We start from the raw sequence: 20552 nt of genomic DNA, 5'->3' as shown, positions 1-20552 counted from the left end.
GCATGTCTATCCTTCGACTTAATCGACAACCTAACCTATTCATTGCCTCATTAGTTGCTCAAAGGTTGCCCAGCCTGGTTGACTTTTCGATAGCATATTCCTTCCGTCTCAAAATAATAATTTTTTAAAAAAATTTTAACTTTTTTTATAATATAATTATTGTATTTTACAAATATGAATTTTCTAAATTTTTTCTTTTGATAGTACATTTTTTTTGAAAATATCAATTGTCATGATTGTACTTTTTATGTTATTAATAAATTTAAAAGAATGGCAAAATAATAAATTCATATTATTTTATTCTTTAATTTTTTAAAAGAAACTAATATTTTGAGACAATGAAAAATAAAATAAGAGATTAATATTTTGAGACGGAGGAAGTATTTGATTATTCTCATCATCATACTTATGTATGTATATATATATATATATATTTAAAATGTATTGATGGCAATATCTAAAATTATTAGCATAATAGCCTTACAAGCTATTATTAATTTCATATACAGCGTAAGAAACAAACATTAAGGCAAAATGTATGATTCACTTCTAGAAAGGATAAGCAAAAGAAGATGAAAGTTCAAGCAACCAAGATGAGCCAACGTTTTTTATTTTTATTTTTAAAATTTTAAAGAAAGGAAAAGAACTTAATGAAAATAAGCCATCAATTTGATTCGAATAGTCTATGGTATGATGTTGTGAATTTGGGTATAATTCTTTCTTTTGTGTTCCAATGTTTAGAAACTCGGATCGGATCGGCCGGTTGAACCAGTGACGGGACCTTATTTCGGTTCGAAAAGTCCTCTAAACCTAACTATAGCTCAAAACCGGTGTAAAATGAAAGAACCGGAAGAACCATTAGTAGAACCTTTAGTTCAACTGTCAAACCCAGCGACCTGGACTAAGTTTTAAGAATCGGCCGGTTTTCTTGATCTTTCTTTTCTCTTCTCTGCTACTCTGTTTCTGTCTGTTTTGCTTCCCTTTTTTGCTGTTATGCTATGGTTCTTAATCTACTTATGCTTATTTTTATAGTCATTATCATGTCCAAACAAAACAAGAAGCATTGAGGCAAATAAAAGTCAATAATAGAATAGTATAATAGTACTAAATATTTTTAAAAATTCATAAATATTTTTTTATAGTAAATTTCTAATTTCATAGCTATTAGTTAATGGTTTGGTAAACTAATTTTTTGATTATATATTCTGGCACTCATCTTGCAAAAATAAATATATGTATACTCATCTTGCAAATATTTTAAAAGTTCTATTATTTTGTTGAATTTAATTTTTTTTTCATTTTTATACTTATATTTTTAAATATATTTATGATGTAATTATGACGTCACGGTTCGACCAAACGGTTAAACCGGTAACCGTCCACCTGGTCCCTTTTCCAGTTCGCTCACCGGTCCGGTTTTCAAAACAGTGTTGTGTTCTCTTAGGGGTTGTTTGGCAACCTATTTATTTAGCATACTTGTTATCTCTTTTTTTTTTTTTTTTTTTGGATCACATCAACGCTCTATTTTTTTTATATGTATTTTGTAAAAAGTCAAAAAATTATTAAAAAGGCCTATTCCCTATAAGTAATGCATTATTAGATAAAAACAAATGTCAAGTTGTGTTCATTTAAAATTTAATAACTTTTCCTTTCCCAAAAACAAAAACATGGAGTACTGCCACTACAAAAGGATATCACAAACCAAGAACTATGATTTATACATTTTTAAAAAGTTTAAAAATATAATTTATAAATAAATTATTAAATATAGTTAAGTTGGGTGTGGCCAGGGAGCAAAGTAAGTACCCACATGAGTAAAATAACTCGTCGCACCACCAAACCTTCATTGGGAAAAAACTAGACCGATTCAAGGAAGGGCAGACCAAAATTGACCATAATGTGAGAAGGTAAAATATAAATTGTTTTGAGCAGAAATTCGAGATTTGAAATTTGGGGGTATTTTAGTTAAGAAATAGATCTCATTGACAAAATTCAAAAGTTTAAAGCTAATCCTATAGGGAGAATTTAAAGAATATTAATCTTTTGAGTTAAAAAAATTTAGAAAAAGAAAAGAATAAATCAATCATTTTTAAATAGAGACAACATTATTCCCTTGACAATTAGACCTATGGGCAGTCCAAAAAAAAAATATTTAGACCTATGGGCGAGTTCACAAACATTAGACCTATGGGCCAGTGCTTTTTCTATGTTGCTCTTATGGGCCTTTACTGTATGGGCTTCTTTAGATTCAAATTCAATGATTATTATAATTTATAAATCTCTGTTTGAGAAATTGAAGAGAAAGTAGTTGGGTTCCAATTCACTCATGACTATCCTATGAGTGAATGATAGTTGTAGCCCAAGAAGCACTTTAGTACTACTGAAATTAGATATTGGGCTCGAGTTAATGGAGTAGTGCCGCTGACTTAACTTTAGTAATTTACTAATATCTTATGATTATTTGAGATGACTTAAATAAGTATATTTTTTATCTTTTTATAAAAAGATGTGCAGATAAATAGAGAGGTGATGTGATGAAAAAAAATAAAAAGATAAATTATTTGAAGTATGCCAAACTTGGCCTTACAATGAGAACAAAAAAAAAAGAAAAAAGAACGACAATATTTTGAATAAAAAAGTGATCCAACGAGAAAGTACCCCTTGTTGTTGGGTCTTTCAACAATTTATCTTTGGGCCCAAATGGTTGTCCTAATCACTCATTGGCTAAAACATAGCCCGGCCTAACCCACAAGACAATCTAGAAAGTGTTCCAATTGGTAAATTTTATTTTATTTTTAAATAGATATATACAAAATATTTTACAAATTGATAAATTTTATATTCTTTTCTTATGGTAAATTACAAACACACCCTTTGAGATTTGCTTAAATTACAAATTACCCCTATAATTTTAGAAATTACATTATGTCTCTTAAGGTTTTTAATTTCATAACAAATAGGTCATTTTATTAAATAAAATATCAAGTTAATTAACAATTTTTAATAATTTTAAAATTTTATTTCAATTAATAATTCAGATAATTTTATTATTGTATAGGTGAATAATTAGAAATTTCACTTTTTCAATTAATTCTGTTAAATAAAAAATTCTGACAGGGAGGTATTTGTAATTTTTCAAATCACAGGGGGCAATTCGTATTTTAAGCAAAGCTCGGAGAGTGTATTTGTAATTTACCCTTTTTCTTACTAACAGTGTAATAACAAATTTTTTTTAAAAAAATATGGCTATTATAATAAATGTCACATCAATAAGTAAAAAAAATTGTAGTAAAAGTTATTAGTTTGTATAATATTACTCATTCTATTTGGTTTTGAATTTTTAAAATTATTATTTTTTTAGTGAGTTTTTTATTATTTTAATCATTTTGTATACCTTTTAGATACAGTATAAAATTTTTAATTTTTTTAAATTCACTAAATACTAAAAAATATAACAATTCATAAATGTTACAAATTTCTGAAATATGACTTGTGAATTCAACTATGATGTGGTATTAGGTCATAAGCGTTTGTCTTTTAAACTAATCAATAATAGACATGAACTAGTAATTCAAATTATTGTGAATGTTTTACATTTTGTTTGTTTGATCGATTAATATTTTTCAAAAAAATATTTTTTGCTACATTTTCTTATATTTAGTGCAACAAAAATTAAAATAAATAAAAAATAAACTTATTTAAGCAGAAACTATTTTTTCACTTTTAAGTGAAAAGTGTATTCTCGAATAAAATTTTGCTTATGCCATTGTACTCTCATTGCTACCATCATTTTCACCACCATATTACCATTTACATCACTACTATACTACCACCACCTCTTCCTTGTCACTGCCACCCAACCATAAGTAAATACAATTATTAATACATTAGTTTATTTAAAGGAGACAATCAAATATTTTTTTTTTATTTTTTTTTTATTACTATATATATATTTTTAGAAAATTATTGAAAAAAAAAAAACAGAAATAAATGATAACACCAAGGACGTCATGTGTTTTTCATTATGCTCTAGGCTAGTTTGGCAATAGGCTATTTCAGCTTTAAAAAAAAAACGTCATCATCAAATTAATTTTTTTCTTTACTTTTTTGTAATACATTTTTTTAAGAGTTATGTTAATAATTTCAAATAAATTATCAATTTTTTTTATCAAATCTCTCACATGGGTGTGAGACCCACACCCATGTGAGAGTGTGTGGATCTCATACTCATGTGAGAGGTTTGGTGGAAAATTTGATCATTTATTTGGGGTTCATAGCATTTTCTTTTTTTTAATGATTCTACTTACAGCACTAGTTTACCTCTTTACACCCTCCATCTCATTATACCACTAAAAAAAATGTGATTCTCATTAACCCCCATTATGCTACCAATACTAACCCTAAACTAAAAACTCTTCAAAACCCGTTCAGTTTTTTTTCTTTACACCGATAGCTTTAGATAATACAATGCCAAAAAAATTGAATTACTCTAGTGCTATGTTACCAGACAAACTAATTTTTTGTTTCAACCATTTGTTGCCATTCGATTGGATAATTTTACTTTACTTTACTTTAACAAGAAATTAGTTGAAACCCATTTGTGAAGTGATTTCGGTGATACATTAATATACAAATTAGAATACTCCAGTGTCATATTGCTGAACTAAAATAAATTTGTTCAGCCACTTGTCACTTTATGTGCGTTGTAGATTGTCTTTATTGTTGTCGCATTAAAGGCATCCATTCGTTTTAATGTAACTAGCCTATCACCCGTGCTATGCACGAGATAATTATAGATATTTATATTTTTTTAATTTTTTTTAATATATAAATTATGTTTTTAAAGATTTTTTATAAAAAAAATTTAACAACCTTATCACTAATCATAATGTACAGGAGAAATTAAAAAAGCTATTGCAATAACTATGCACGAGTGGTATCTATAATTATTTGTATGAGAGAATTTTAAATGATAATCAGAGATTGTGACCAAATCAATAAATGCAGTTATGTGGATTGGAAAAAGTTAATAAATGCTGTTCAGGGGATTTTGGCCAAATCAATAAATGCTGAGGCTTTTTTTTTTAAAATCAAAAATTTAGAAAATTAAGATTGAGAGATTGGAGCTCCCACAAGGTTTGGGGTTTAGAAACCCCATTTTCCTTAATATAGTTACAATTATCTGTATATGTGAATTGCGATTTTTAATTTTTTTTTTTTTTTTTTTAATGTCTTCTCTTTTTCCTTTTTTTATATGATATTAAAGTTTAATATTTTGATAATAATCATATGTGTTGGACTTTTCAAGGAATTAAATATTTTTTTTATTATATTATATTAAAGTTTAATATTTTGATAATAATCATATGTGTTGGACTTTTCAAGAAATTGTTTTTATACTTGTTCTTATGATACATTAAAGTGTTATTATGAGGGATAATAATCATATGTGTTAGGACTTTTCATTGAATTCATATGTGTTGGATTTTAAAGAATTTTTTTTATACTTGTTCTTAATGTATTAAAGTGTTATTATGAGAGTAAGACTCGGGAGTTGGGAGAAGTTAATAAATGTTAAGGTTTTTTTTAAAAAAAAATTAAAATATCAAAAAATTTAAATTGAGAAATTGGAACTCCCATAAGACTTGGGATTAAAAACTCAATTTTGCTTAATATATAATATAGATACTCTGTGACATGTCAACTAATAAGGATTTTCATCCTTAAATAATCTATTAGCAAATGAGTACCCTTCAAGATGTTCAGCAGCCGAATGATTATATTTGCAATGGTGCAATGAATAGAAGTATAATCCTTCCAAGCAAACAAATATGAAATATAAAAAATAAAATAAAAAAAATGAAACTGAAAATGCACAGTAATGAATAATTGAATAAATTAAAAACGTTTAACATTGGGTTATCGAAAATGTAGGCTCCGTTTGGTAAGTCTCTCAAATTATAGTTTCACCAATTGATTTGAGTGTGGTGTTTATTTTGAGCTTTCAAATCATAATTCTGCACTCATTTTTCAAAACTCAATTCAAAACATAATTATTACTTTTCAAAATTCATAACCAAATACATAATTTAAAACTCTTTTCAAAACTCAATTCAAATCAATATTTTTATTTTTTAAATATTTAAATATTTTAAAAATATTTTAATTTTGTTAAAATTTTAAATATTTTAATATTTAAATATGTTACGATTTTTAAAATTTTTAAAATATTTTAAAATATTTTAATTTTTAAATATTACGATTTTAATTTTTTAGATTTTAAAATATTTTATAAAAATAAATTCAAACTCTATTTTATAAAAATATTTTTAAATATTTTAATTTTTTTTTGTTATGTATTTGGTTACGATTTGAGTGTAGAGTTGTGAAAGTAGTATGGAGTTTTGAGTTATGTGTTTGATTATGAGTTTTAAATATAATTTCTTAATTGAGTTTTGTTTTATGTGTTTGGTTACGATTTGAGTGTAGAGTTGTTTTTAAATTTAAAATATTTAATTTTTTTGAATATTTAAATTATTTAAATTTCTATGATTTAAAATTTTTGAATATTTATTTTAATTTTTTACTTATTAATTTTTTTCGATTATTTATATTATTTAAATATTTATGATTTAAATTTTTTGAATATTTATTTTGAAAAAAAATTATTTCCTTTGTAGTATTTTCAATTAAAAAATTGATTAATGTTATTTTCTGTTAATAATAAATTTTTTAAATTAAATCTTAAAAAGAGTTTGGTTATGAGTGTTGATCAGAATTTTCAATAGCGTGAAAGTAGTATGTTTTGTTATGAGTTATAACAATTTGAATTAAGTTTTGAAAACTCTTTCCAAAACTCATAACCAAACAAATTTTCTTACTTTACATGTCAAATCAAACTTTCAAAACTCAATTCAAAACTCTATTCAAAAATCATAACCAAACAAATTTTCTACATTCAAATCATAATTTCAAAACACAACTCATATTCTCAAATCATAGTTAGAAAGTTTTAACAAACGGAGCCATATATTTTATTTAGCAGTAGATTGCCGAACATATATTCTTTGTTCGGCAATCTGATTATGAAATATTTTAATTTGTTCGGTTTTGACACGTTGAACAAAAGCCGAAGAATTCTCTCAAAAAACGAAACGAAAACCTAAATAACAAATAAAAAAATATACAATTTCACCTCTTCTTCTTCTTTTTTTTTATTTTATTTTTTTTTTATGGTTCTTCACTACCATTTTTTCATCTATTAATTTATTCTATGATTAAAATACTATAATTCACACTTTTTGAAAAGAGATATGTAGCTGAGAAGAAAAACTACGAAGAAAAGAAAAATAGTAGGGATTGAAGAGCAATGAATATAAGGAGATAATAAAATATATTTAATTTTAATATTTTGTCCTTAAACAAAAATTAAAAAAGAAAAACATGTCACATAAAGCCTCCGTTTGGGAAGATGGATTTGGGATTTTTTTTGAGCTAAAATAACCACACAAAAAAAAAAAAAGATTTTTAACTTAATAAGACAAAATATTACATACAACTCATAATCATTCATTACATTATTTCTCTCACAAAAAAATCAAAAACCCTTTCAAAACTAGACTTTTTAATCTCAAATTAAAATAATCAAAAAATTAAAAAGCCCATCCACCCTCCAAACCAACTCATAAGATATAAGGAGATAAACTAGTGTAAAATCAAAAAATTAATTATGACGTTCTCAAAACAACCCTCTCTGAGTAACTGTTCCGTTAACAGTTTGTAGACGTAAGTACGTTACTGCAATTGAAATGCATCACCTCACCATCTATCCTACAGCGACAGGGACATTTACGTCATTATAACCACAAAGACACTAACGCCTTAACAGCAGAGAAATTAAAGAGTCGTTGTCAGTTGACATTAGTCCAAATCATAAGGGTATTTTCGGAATTAGATGCATTAACAAAAAATTTTACAAGGAAAATCACTATTGGTCCTATAATTTTAACAAAAATAGTTGGGACCCCGGGATCCATGACTCCAAAGTGATGTGAAATTTTTGTTTTATTTTATTTTGTTTTGTTTTTTCTTTTCTTTATTCGACCAATCAAAGATGAGTAAAGAATGTGAAAGTTGTATTTTTTTAAGAGTACGTGGCATTCTAATTTTAAAGGGGTTTTGCTTTGATTTATTGTTCTAATTTTTTGTCAGTTCAAATCTCATTTTTTTAATTTTACACTTTGGTCTTATAATTTTAAAGAGGTTTTACTTTGATCTATTGTTCTAATTTTTTGTCAGTTCAAACCTCGTATGTTTAATTTTGTTTCAACATGATCACTTTGTCAACTGTCATTAATAATTTTTTATAGAAAAATGGCTTGTTTGGTTTGTTTTTGGGAGAGTTGTTTTTGAAAAAAAATTTGGGGAGTGAGTTTAGAAATTTTTTTGGTTTGTTTGGTTGTATATTTTGGGAGAGTTATTTTTTTGGGGAGTTTGGGATGATTTGATATTTTAGGAGAATTTAAGTAGATGTGTGTGAGAGAAAAGATGATTGAGAAGGAGAGAGGAGAGAGAAAAAGTGATTGATTGATGTGTAAGAGAGAGAAAATGATTTTGAATTTTTTTTAAGAAAAACTCAAACCAAACAATTTTTTAAATTTTTTTTTCTAAAACTCATCTCCCAAATGTAAACCAAACATACCCAATATATACAAAGAGTTTTACTATAAACCTCTAATAAACTATAAATTAACGTGATGTTTGATAATTATTTTTTAATAGCTTATTTATTTATTTTAAATCTTAAAAAAAAAGTTTGTTAATTGTTATTTATTTGTTTATCTTTTATTTTTGATATAAAGAAATTTTTGTAGATTTTTTCAAACTTTTACTTTTTGTAAGAAATTGTTATATTATCATTATAGTGTTTTACAGTCTTTCTTAACAGGAAAATATCTCGTAACTCAAATTTTGTGGCTCAAAAGTGGTTCAAATGGTCAAAATGACGTCGTTTTGGCCATTTTTATGTTGTTCGGTACTCAAAACGACGTCGTTTTGGCCATTTGAGCCACTTTTGAGCCACAAAACTTGAGCTACGTAGCATTGTCGTTCTTAACATAACCAAATGGATAGATAAAATATCTAAAAGTATTGAAAGTAAAATTATTTTTACATAAATTTGTAGAGATTTTGAATTTTTTTGGGTACGACTTAGTTTTTTTGACTTATTAAGAAAAGATGTACAGAAAAATAGAGAAGTGATACAATTCAAATAAGATAATAAACTAATAAAGTACTTATTTTTTGTATACTCAAAACAAACCTAGTCAAACCAAACATACATTTTACTTCAGTTTATTTAGGTGAAAAGTAATTTATTTGGAATTGTCAAGCATAACTTAAATTTCCAATTGCTCACAAAGAGAGACTAGAAAATTAGTGTGTATTTTATTAGAGATTTCTAACATTTTTATCATATAAAATTAGAAGCAAAATAAAATTAAAAAGAATAAACTATCAATAAATTTTAATAGTTAGATTAAATTTCCATCAAGTTCTGTTGAAAACAAGTCATAGTAAAATCATTGTTAAAAATAATTTTTTTAACAATTTTTTATATATGTCTCTAAAAATTGATAATTATTGACTTTTTTTTTTCACGATTTTGATAAATTGTCGTTAAAACTTATAATCAGTAACTTTTTTGTAATGATTTTTTTAAACTGTCGCTAAAACTTATAATTAGGGACATTTTTGTGATAAATTTGTCAAATTGTTGTTGAAAATTAACAATTAAAAACGTTTTTTAATAGTATTTGATAAAGAATGTCACTAATTCTTACATAATCTATTGGACAATAAGTCGTCTATCTATTAGGACCTATACATAAATCCTTTTTAAAAAAATTATAGCAACTGACAAAAGGACCAAATTGAAATACAATGGAAAAAATAAAGTTTAAATTAAAGAAATTAAAATTAGGAGGACCAAAACAAAACTTTTTTCAAACCGGAGGACTAACGGTGCAATTTATCCAATATAAGCTTTCGAAACAATTTTGCGGTTTTACGTATATTTCTCTACTCAGCCTCTGCGTGTGTATGCGTTGTTGTTCCCAGAGGAGGTCCGTGTTTGGTTCGAAAAACCTCCTCTTTCCTCCTCTCGGAACTCACTCTCTCTCCTCTTTCTCTCTCTACCATGGCCACCGCCGATGCCTTCTCCGACAAGAACACCGTCTTCAGAAAGCTCAGAGCTAAGTCCGACAACAAGGTATATGGTCATCCAATTTTCTCAAATTTATTCGAAATTTGTGTGATTTTTGGGTCGATTTTGATTGGTGATGTGTAGATCTGATTCAGATCTGGAATTTCATAACTAGATCTTGGTTTTGATTTGGTTTTTCGTTTTGATTTGGGGATTTTTTCAGATGTGTTTTGATTGCAATGCAAAGAATCCAACTTGGGCCTCTGTTACGTACGGGATCTTCTTGTGCATCGATTGTTCGGCTGTTCATCGCAGTCTCGGTGTTCACATCAGCTTTGTTAGGTGATTTCGAAATGCAATTTATGGTTTTCTCGTTAATTTTGCCCTACTTTTGTTTACTTTAATACAAAAATGATTGGAATGTTGCATTTATCTGTTTGGGTTTTGGGTCTAGAGACATGAAAGTTGAAGCTTTCTTGTTGGACTGGGATCACCTATTAGGATAAGAACCATGGATGGAACAGAGGGCTTCGTGATTTATTTTTCAATCTAGATAGAGACAACAAGGTAGATACAACTAATGGGGACTCTGGATTTGGTGGTCACAAGCATTTGGTGATTCCTTCTTTTGTAAGAGGTTTAGGCTGTTAGCTAGATAATACATGAAAGCGGAAAAAAGAAAGAAAAAAATAATTTTTTATGTGTTTGTTTAGTTAGAGAGTCGTAGAAACTAGAAAGTAAAGAAAACTAAAATTTCCTGTACAACTCAAATTAGCTTGTTAGTTAGGCTAACAATTTCTTGCAAAATATAGAAAGAAATTTATTTTTTTTAGACAAATCTTGAGACAGTTTATTTTGTTCTCATTTTTGCTCAAATTTCTCTCCACAACTCCCTGCACAACAGTGAATATATTTTTTTTTCATCATTTTCTTATAAAATTTTTCATCTATTTAAATGCATGCAAGAAAATAAATTTTCATTTATTTTGCCTTTCTTTCACTTCACTTTATACTATTTTCATTTTTTATCATCCGTTTCTTTCTAAACAAATAGAGCCTTAGGTTTTACTTGTGGGTTGGCTTCTTAATCTCTATTTGTACCCAATTCTTGAGATCAGGAAAACCTGGCCTTGGGCTTGTTAATTTCATGTGCCAGGTACCATAACTAGTTGAGGGATGTTTCTGGAAAAAGATTTTTAGTTTTCTTTTGACGTGCGTGACAAGAGAAACTTTAAGATATATTATAAATATAGAACATAAGCAAGAAAGCTGGGGGTGGTCATTGCCAAGGGGGAGATGGATGAGATGAGGTGGAGCCTTTCAAAGATGGGGAAATTTGAGGATCAAAGATGGGTAATTATGCCAAACTTATGGGGCTCAATGTTTTTTTTCTCCAAACCTTAAGGGAGGTTATTGTAAAATTACCCTAGAAATTAATATTGCATGTCATACATTTGTTACAAAATTTTTAGTTATATATATGTTAGCCCCCTAAGGTTAAAATCTTGCATCCGTTGCCTAGGAACCCTTTCACTTGGGATCACTCGAGGACTTGTTTTTTGGAGACTAGAACCTATGAAGTATAGACACTCCAAAATCAGTGCCGTGGCGGTATCCAACACGGGGATACGGGGACATGCTAGGGACACCTACGGGACACACCAAATGGCATGTCCCGTTAATTTAATGATTTTTTTGTAAGGGACACAGTAGGGACATGGCGTTGACACGCGTGTCCATATGGAGACACGACATGGAACACGGAAGGGCTTTTTTTTTTTTTTTTTTTTAATTTTTTGCCTCTCTTATTTAGTGCTTTTGTGAAAAATATTGTTGGATGTTGAATGTTTTCCCCTTCTCGTCTTAGTTCTTGTTATCGTTTATTATGACTTTTTTGTAAATTTTTTTGTGAATGGATGATCTATTAATTTGTTTAAATGTAATGGTTATGTTTATTCAATTAATGTTACTATGTTAGTGTTTGTTAATTTTAATTTAGGATGAATGTAATATGAATCTATGTAACACAAAAATATATAAAATAAATAAAATAAAATTCGCCGTGTCCCCCACCGTGTCCCCATTTTTTGGAAATTTCCGTGCCCGTGTTCGTTTCTGTATCCGTGTCCGTGTCTGTATCCGTGCCCGTGTCCGTACTTCATAGACTAGAACTGAGGGATTGTCAAAGTTACATGGCATACCACCCCAAGTGGTTCCACCTTGACCAGTATTAGAGAAAGATACACTTTGACAAAGACATGTGACACTCGAAGAACATATCATCCGTAACACTAGAGCCCCCTTCTTGATGTTACTCTTGAGGTGTCATATCTAACTCAACGGTTCCCATGATATAGATCTTAAGATTTGATCATAGGACAAAGAGGTAGTTGAGATACCTCCATCTTGTTGAACTTAGGAGGATGAGCTACTTGTCCAGAGGTGAATTGATTGATCTCCATGGTTTTTGGCCATCATATGTAAGGGACCTCCATTATCAGTTGTCCCCAACCATCTCCTTCATCTGCGGCAAACACCAACTCCATTGTTGTTTTCTCTCACTCAGGTGCCTGCTTAAGCTCCCTTCTCCGCCACCTTCGTTGCTCTTCTATCATCTTTAGTGGCTGCCATCTTTTCAAAAGGTCCTACCATGACACCTCACCCCCAACCACCCTTTCCACAACACCTCACCCCAAATGTGGTGGCTTATCTGTAATTCTTATTCAGGACCACATCAAAAAGCTTGTCCAATTTGAACAATCTTATGTATGATAGCAAACAAGTTCCCTGTATCTACCCTACTTCTATTTGTGTTTTTCATTGGCAATGCTTCAATTCAGCCCCCCTTTGCAAAACCAGTTCTTTGTTAGCAATAATAAATGATTTTACTTTAACTACATTTCTTTGGCACCATTTGGTGCTACTTATCGTAGCTAAAAGTTGATAATCAGAAATCAAAAGCTAAAAGCATATTTCTCCCAATTTTTTAAATAATAAACTTGTTTCAACTATTTTTGCATCATAAGCTGTATGCAAAAATTGCACCAGACACTTGGGTATTCCCAAAATTAAAAAAAAAAAAAAAAAGTTGTAAGCAATCCCAATAAGCTGCCCCAAACACCCCTATCTGGTGAACTGATGCATTATTAATTTTCTCCACTTATTTTGTTTTAAAACTTTTATAGTTCCCACTGTGCCGAGTAGGATCCATCTCACTGTAGGTGCAGGAATGCCCTATATGTTATCTGATCTGAAGGAGTACATAAGGATAAAATGTTTTTGCAAGGTCACCAAATATGAGAGAGAGTTACTCTTTTTAAGGAGCATGATTTTGAAGAGGGTTTATTAATTTTTTAGGGAGATGCAAAGAGTCTCTCTCTCTTCCAATGGAAATTTGGTGTTTGTGGGCCCTTTGAAACTGCCTCTGGTTATTTCAATTTATGCTTGAGATTTTTCGCAGTTCTAGCTTCTCAAGATGTCTCGAGATAAGTATCATCCCTATTTTCTGCAAGCACAACTGAGTGACCTACCTGACTGTGTCTTTATAATCTTTTGCTTCCTTAATTTTAATTGATTATCGTTTGTATGACTGAGAATCAGAGTTTATGTAATATCTTTCATTCCTGGAATGAGCAAATTAAATTAAATCAAAGTTTAACTAGAATTTTTAGCCCAATTATTTTACCCTTCTCCTTTTGAAGTTTGCTTTGGGGCTTGCATTGTTGTTTTTCTTTTTACACCAAGCTACTAAAGTTTTGAACATATTTTCGTCTTTAATGCATTTTACCGGTTTTTATAATCCTCAGCTTGGATGTAATACATGAAAGCAACCCTGCTCGTTTAGATGATGCCAAGAACCCTGTCCCAATTTGTAGATCTCTTATGTTTTCTACAATGGCCCCGTTTGGTAGAGCTGTGGGAAAGTGATTATAGCTTATACCTTAACAACTTATAGCTTATAGTTGTGAACATAAGCTGATTTTTGACTTATAAATTAAGCTTCTCCTCCCCCACTCAAAGAATAAGTCGATTTTTGACTTACAAAAAGCTATAAGCTGTATTGTTAAGTTGAACCAAACATATCAAAATAGTTTAAATTAAGCTAAAAGCTGAAATAAGCTGGAAATAAGCCCCTACCAAACAGGGCCAGTGTAGTCAATAAATGGATTTTGGTCTTACCCATGTAATATAGCTTAATCTATAAGGCAGCCTTCTTATTGTTGAATAATAGATTTCATGTGGATGTTGGTATTGATGCATCTTGCCATATTCATTGAGTTTTTAATTGGTAAAAGTATAAGTTGATTTGTGTCCTTGTGTTTTTGTATGGATGCTGCTGTTTGAAACACCTCTCTTTGTACATTTATCCATTATCAGGGTCTTTTTCTTTTATGAAAGTATTCCTGGTTAATCAAAAGATTTGGTTTATTATTGCAGGTCTACTAATTTAGACTCATGGACTCCGGAGCAGTTGAAGATGATGAGCTTTGGGGGAAACAACCGTGCTCAGGTTTTCTTCAAGCAGCACGGATGGACTGATGGAGGCAAGATTGAGGCCAAGTATACCTCAAGAGCTGCTGAACTATATAGACAACTACTTACCAAAGAAGTTGCTAAAAGTTCTGCAGAAGAGGTAGGTTTACCGTCGTCGCCAGCTGCTTCTCAGTCTGCACAAGTCTCTAATGGTTTTCCTGACATCAAGATCAGTGAATCTCCAAAAGTAGTTTCCTCTGAAAAGAAAGAATCCTCTGATATCCCAGCTTCACCTAAAGTTTCTCATACAATTGTTACCACTTCTGTTAAGAAGTCTCTTGGTGCAAAGAAAACTGGAAAGACTGGGGGACTTGGTGCTCGAAAGCTTACTGCTAAGGTGAAGCCTTGCCTTTTCTCTGTAGGCATATTGGTTTAGCAGAAGATATTATATTATGAATTGAGTAGTTTTAAGTCGTTGGTTTACTGGTTACTCAGAAAATATTATGTTATAATGAATTGAGGAGTAGTAAGTCATTATTTTGAAATGCTATTTATGAAGTTCAGTGTTTGTTGCTTAATGTTGCATAGTTAGTATTAAGTTCCTTTGTTTAAACCAAACATTTCTATCCAATGCAGGCGAGTGAGAGTCTCTATGATCAGAAGCCTGAAGAACCACCTGTGCAAGTTTCCACCTCTACTAATAGCACCCCAACTGCTGGTTCATCTTTAACATCACGTTTTGAGTATGTAGATAATTTCCAATCTGATTCAGTGAGTTCTGGAGGCACACATGTGATTAGCCATGTAGCCCCGCCAAAAGCATCGAGTTTCTTTGCAGATTTTGGAATGGACAGTGGGTTTTCAAAGAAAACTGGCTCCAATTCATCCAAAGTTCAAGTAAGCCATATAATTTATGACTTTGTTTTTAAGTGACAGAAGAACTAGATTAATGTGATTATTCCAATACACAGAAGCATTTAAGGGCCTCTCTATACCAATTTTTGCTGGTTAACCGAGTTGGGTGGGCTCTCTGTGAGGATGGACACTTTGACTCGGTTGAAGTTTCCTTTCCAAGGCACTGCAATTTTTGGGCATTAACATGTTATGGGTGACCCCAAGAAGTTCTGGATGATCCTTTTTCTGTCTTGGACTTGGTTGATCCATTTTTCTTTTTATATTATTTTCTTATATTTTTTTCCTGTATTTGGAATCTTCATCATAGTTTAAGTAGCAAATCCAAAGGTGATAAGAAACTAATCTTTGTTATAGTTAACAAACTAAGGTTGGCAAAAATCAAATATTGTTGCCATTAGCTTATTGGAGTAGGTGATAATTTCAAATCTTCCGCATTGTAAACCATCAGTGGGTGTCACCATGGTGTTTTTTTAGTAGGGAAAGGTGAATTATTGTCTTTTGCCTGGTTTATTAGTTTGTTCTTTTGTCACTTTTATTTTTCTCTTCCAACTTATTTGGAGGCCATAGGGCTTGAAGAAGTATTTCAGTCAATTAACCATTTTCTAGTAAGATTTTACTGGCTTTCTTATTGAGGAATGAAAATCAAGGAGGCAACATGGTTGATGCCTATTCTAGGGATTTCTAGACATATCACTAAAATTTTATTATTTTTATTTTTTTCGGCGAATTTGGATAGAATCTATTGCTTCCTAATTTAATTAATTTTTTCTTTAAAATCTTGTTAGTGTGCTTTTACTCTTTCATTGCCTAGCTTTTTCTCTGGTGTCAAAAGTACAATTTGTCGCTCACTCATCATTTACTAAAACTTGACACAAGAATGTAGAAATGCATGTTTTCCCATTCTATTGAGCAAGATTTCATTTTTCACTAGTCACCCTCTCTACAAACTATCTATCTAAATATTTTTTTAAGACACAATTATTTACTTATTATTCACCCTTGATCCTGATTACAAGAAGCTACTTTTTCTGGCACTCAGGTATTTTGAAAGGAGGAAGAAGCTCTAGCTGTTATATCATTGATTTGATGGTGATACATGCATTCCCCTTGTTTCATTTATTCGATTGGGGAGCTTTAATGAATCTTAATATTTTGACGTCTTGGTTGACATCACATGTTTAATTATGTGCTCCTCATGGGGTTTAATTTCATGGAGCTAAAACGTAGCAATCTCTATCTTTTCTCTAATAGTCACATTTTACTTCTGTGCCACATAACTAGTGTGAATGTTGATTTGTGATATCAGTTTCGCTTGAAGGGTGAAGGTTGTATGAAGGGTGTGGCCCAAAGTTGTATTTGTCTAATATTGATGAGACTGTATTGTGTTTTGTGTTCTCCTAAAACTTCAGTATTGCTTACGAAATGTCTTTCTGTGTTTCTTTCCAGTCAATTTGGTGAATTTCTTGTCGTAGTGAGTCATAGGAACTATGAAGTTACTAGTCTATGCCTACAAGGCTACAGGCATTTGGTAGCTCATGTTTTAAGATGCTTTCTTCATGGTAATGCATGCCGAGAAATAGTGGAACCCACAAGCTAACACCAGCTAAGAGCATTGGCCATAATTCTGATCCTTTATAGTGAATGCTGATAAAGTAGTCCTTTTAGAACCATTCTGAAAATTGATTGATCAGCTTTGAACTTTTTATTCATGAGCTAGAGGGTCCTTGGTATTTAATGCTTTTTTTTTTTTGTCTCGTGATATCCTATTGTCTTCTTTTTTCTTTGTTTCTTCACTCCAAGTTGGAATATGATAAGGAGGACTTGTATTTGTGACACAACTCACTTGTTTTGGTCCAATTTGGTTTTGGCAGTTGGTTTGCACTTGCAATGTATGTGTTTCTATATTTATTGTTTGCATGTTATAATTGTCAGATTGAGGAAACCGATGAAGCGAGGAAGAAGTTCTCTAATGCAAAATCTATTTCGTCAGCCCAATATTTTGGGGATCCAAACAAAGCTACTGATGGTCAAGTTTCCTTGCAGAAGTTCTCTGTATGTGCTCTTACTTACCATTACACTTGGATAAGCATAAACCATAACCGTTTCCTTGCAGAATTTTATTTTATTTTATTTTACTCCTTGAAGAGCTGCATGCTTCAAAGCTTTACTGTTTGGGTTGCACAAGTGTGCTTACCAATCCTTCAATTTACTTGTCAAATATATATATATATATATATATGTATCTGCCACATTTTATCTCTAGCTAACTTGAACCAATACTTTTTATGGTTACCCAAATGAAATTTGGTGGACAGGCACATTTTAAATTAGTGAAGGACCACTTCTTTCTTTTTTATTCTCTTTTTAACTTTTGTTTTATTATTTTTTCTGTGAAATGATGATTGTAGCTAATAGGGTAGACATGATCTAGGAACTAACTATTAAATTTTCAATTCAATTACAATGTCTCCCTGACTAGCACTCTGTGAAGTGGATAGATTTATAGATTGAATTTGTTACACATCCAACTCATTGGATGTTATTTCTCCGTTTCTCGATTTTTTAGGGTTCAACAGCCATCTCTAGTGCCGATCTCTTTGGTGACAATATGGATAATTCTGCACTTGATCTCACTGCAAGCGACCTCCTTAATCGACTATCCTTCCAGGTTTGCCTTACATCTTTTTCATATTCCTTGCTGTGGACCATGTAGACGGAAAAATAGACAGTTATATTGTTATGGGATGTTGCCTTACTGGGGGGTTCTGCCCACAGATGACACCACTTGGACACAACACAGACAAACCTTCATGCTAGACTTTAAAAAAATGCAAGACCCGATATGCCTGGATCATGTTAAAATTTTTATATTTTAAAAATTTATGTCATGCATATGAATGAAAAATACATAACACTAATTACATTAAAAATCTATATAAGTTACAGCTTAAACATCAAGTATCATATAACAACTAAATTCTAAAGAATGCAGAACATTGTATTACATAATGTTTTCATCTTATACATTAATGTGTATTAATTGAGCGTTGTTTTTTATTTATTTATTCATCGTATACATGTTTCAAAACATATTCAAAGTGCATAAGTTATGTTTTGAAGAATGCAAAACATTGTTATTATGAAATAGTTCATTACATAGAATATGTTCAAAGGGTTGAAGAAGTGTTGCTAAAGTGTTCGCAAGGTGTCTGATATTATGAATTTTATTTTTTAAATTAAGATACATTGAAGAATTGTATAACGATGACCTCTAGAAGCAACAGTAGGAAGATTGTTAGGATCACCGCAGTGGAGATGCTAAGGGGAGGGGAAGACCTACGTTGACATAGGATGTAGTAGTAAAAAATTATATGAATTTATTGGATTTAAATAAGCATATAGCACTTGATAGAGTTAAATGGAGAAAAATTATTTATGTAGCTAACCGCACTTGATTGGGACACAATGTTTAGTTTGGTTACACATTGAAGTAGCGTCAAACACAGCTTTTAGGAGTGTCCGAATAATGTCGGTGTCGGACACGGATGTTGGATATGACACACTTCCTTTATAGAAGTGTCCGTGCTTCTTTGAGGTTCTGGCATGTAGAGTTTGCTCAAGTTAGTATATGTGTTCTCTGCTAATGTGGATATGAATGAAGGGGTTGTCCTCGTATGATTTTCTTGTAATATTTTGGTCTTTGGCCCCCATTGTAACCAAGGAAGAAAAAAAATTGAAGACTTCTAAGAAAATTACATGGTCGTTTTTAATGTTTATTTTGTATTATTCTGTTGTTAATATTTTTATATCTTTACTGTATCAATACTATATCTCAATTTGGTTATTAATTGCAGGCGCAACAAGATATCTCCTCTCTTAAAAATATAGCGGGAGAGACTGGGAAGAAACTTAGTTCCCTGGCATCCACTCTAATGACAGATCTTCAGGACAGAATCCTCTGATGAATTGCCGTGTGTTTTGTGGTCAAAATTATCTCTCAAGAGTCTGTTACAATAGCAACCGATACTATATATCTTCTAGTTGATGTAAAAAAGAGCTTATGAAATTCTTTGAAAAGACAAAAATAAGATTTTAAAAATTCGGCCATAAGCTGGTGTTATTTTTATTTTGTAGCCAGGAATTGTTTTACTACTTGTTTTTTGTATGCTCTTGTTTTTTAATTTAAGGAATGCCAATGTTTGTTGATTCGGCCTTGTGGACCATTTTGTGAGGATGCAGTGAAGATTTGGAAGCATTGGATTGTTTTTTTTATATCCATTTTTTGTGGCGTGACTTTTGTTTTTTGGGTGAGATTTATAGAGGAATTTATGTAGAGAAAAGAAAAAGGGAAAAATGAATGAAATAGTATATGGTTGTTATGGTTACTTGGAGAAGAAAAATGGAAATCCACTAAGTCAAAATTATTTTCTGTAATGATTAAACTGAATTTTTGAACTGTAGTTAACAACGAAACTTAAAATATTTCTGTTTGGGAAGTGGGTTGACTTTTTGACTTTTTGGTTTTTTTTGGCTATTTTAGTTTCGGGTTAAAAAGCCTGGTTTGGGAAGGGTTTTCTGGCTTTTTTGACTGTTTGATGTTTTGGTGTGGTGTCTTCCTGTCAAATTACCAACCTGTCATTTTTGCCTTTTTTTTTTAATTTTTTATTTTGGGTTTGGATTTGGCATATTTTGCTTTTTTTTTTTTTTAATTTTTTTTTTTTAAATTTGGGTTTAGATTTGGTGAGTTTTGCTTCTTTTTTTTTTTTTTTTTTTTTCCGGTTTGAATTTGGCATATTTTGGTTATTTTTTTTATTATTTTTTTTATGTTGGGTTTCGATTTGGTGTATTTTGCTTAATTTTTTTTTTTGTTTTTTTTTTTCGGTTTGGAGTTGCCATGTTTTTGCTTAATTTTTTATTTTTTATTTTTTATGTTGGGTTTCGATCCGGTGAATTTTGCTTT

The 20552-nt window shown here is 30.4% G+C and overlaps 1 protein-coding gene across 1 annotated transcript; it reads left to right on the top strand.

Moving 5' to 3' along the window:
- The first annotated feature begins 10011 nt into the window (after nt 1–10011).
- AGD8 (ARF-GAP domain 8) lies at nt 10012–19863 on the top strand. The gene is made up of 7 exons (XM_028218711.2): nt 10012–10270; nt 10428–10546; nt 14642–15074; nt 15314–15574; nt 17525–17644; nt 18159–18260; nt 19447–19863. Exons 1-7 carry the CDS (start codon nt 10199–10201, stop codon nt 19552–19554), a joined length of 1215 nt encoding a protein of 404 aa, XP_028074512.2. The 5' UTR covers nt 10012–10198; the 3' UTR covers nt 19555–19863.
- Nucleotides 19864–20552: the final 689 nt, after the last annotated feature.

This window comes from Camellia sinensis, chromosome 11, assembly GCF_055761805.1.
Source record: "Camellia sinensis isolate YWXY chromosome 11, ASM5576180v1, whole genome shotgun sequence".
In the NCBI taxonomy this organism is placed as follows: Eukaryota; Viridiplantae; Streptophyta; class Magnoliopsida; order Ericales; family Theaceae; genus Camellia; species Camellia sinensis.
This window is presented reverse-complemented; position numbering and strand designations above follow the sequence as displayed.

Coding starts and splice junctions, on each gene's coding strand:
- AGD8 (XM_028218711.2), top strand. CDS start 10,199: ATGGCCACCGCCGATGCCTTCTCCGACAAGAACACCGTCTTCAGAAAG. Junction 15,575..17,524: donor CCAATTCATCCAAAGTTCAA/GTAAGCCATATA, acceptor TATAATTGTCAG/ATTGAGGAAACCGATGAAGC. Junction 17,645..18,158: donor TTTCCTTGCAGAAGTTCTCT/GTATGTGCTCTT, acceptor TCGATTTTTTAG/GGTTCAACAGCCATCTCTAG.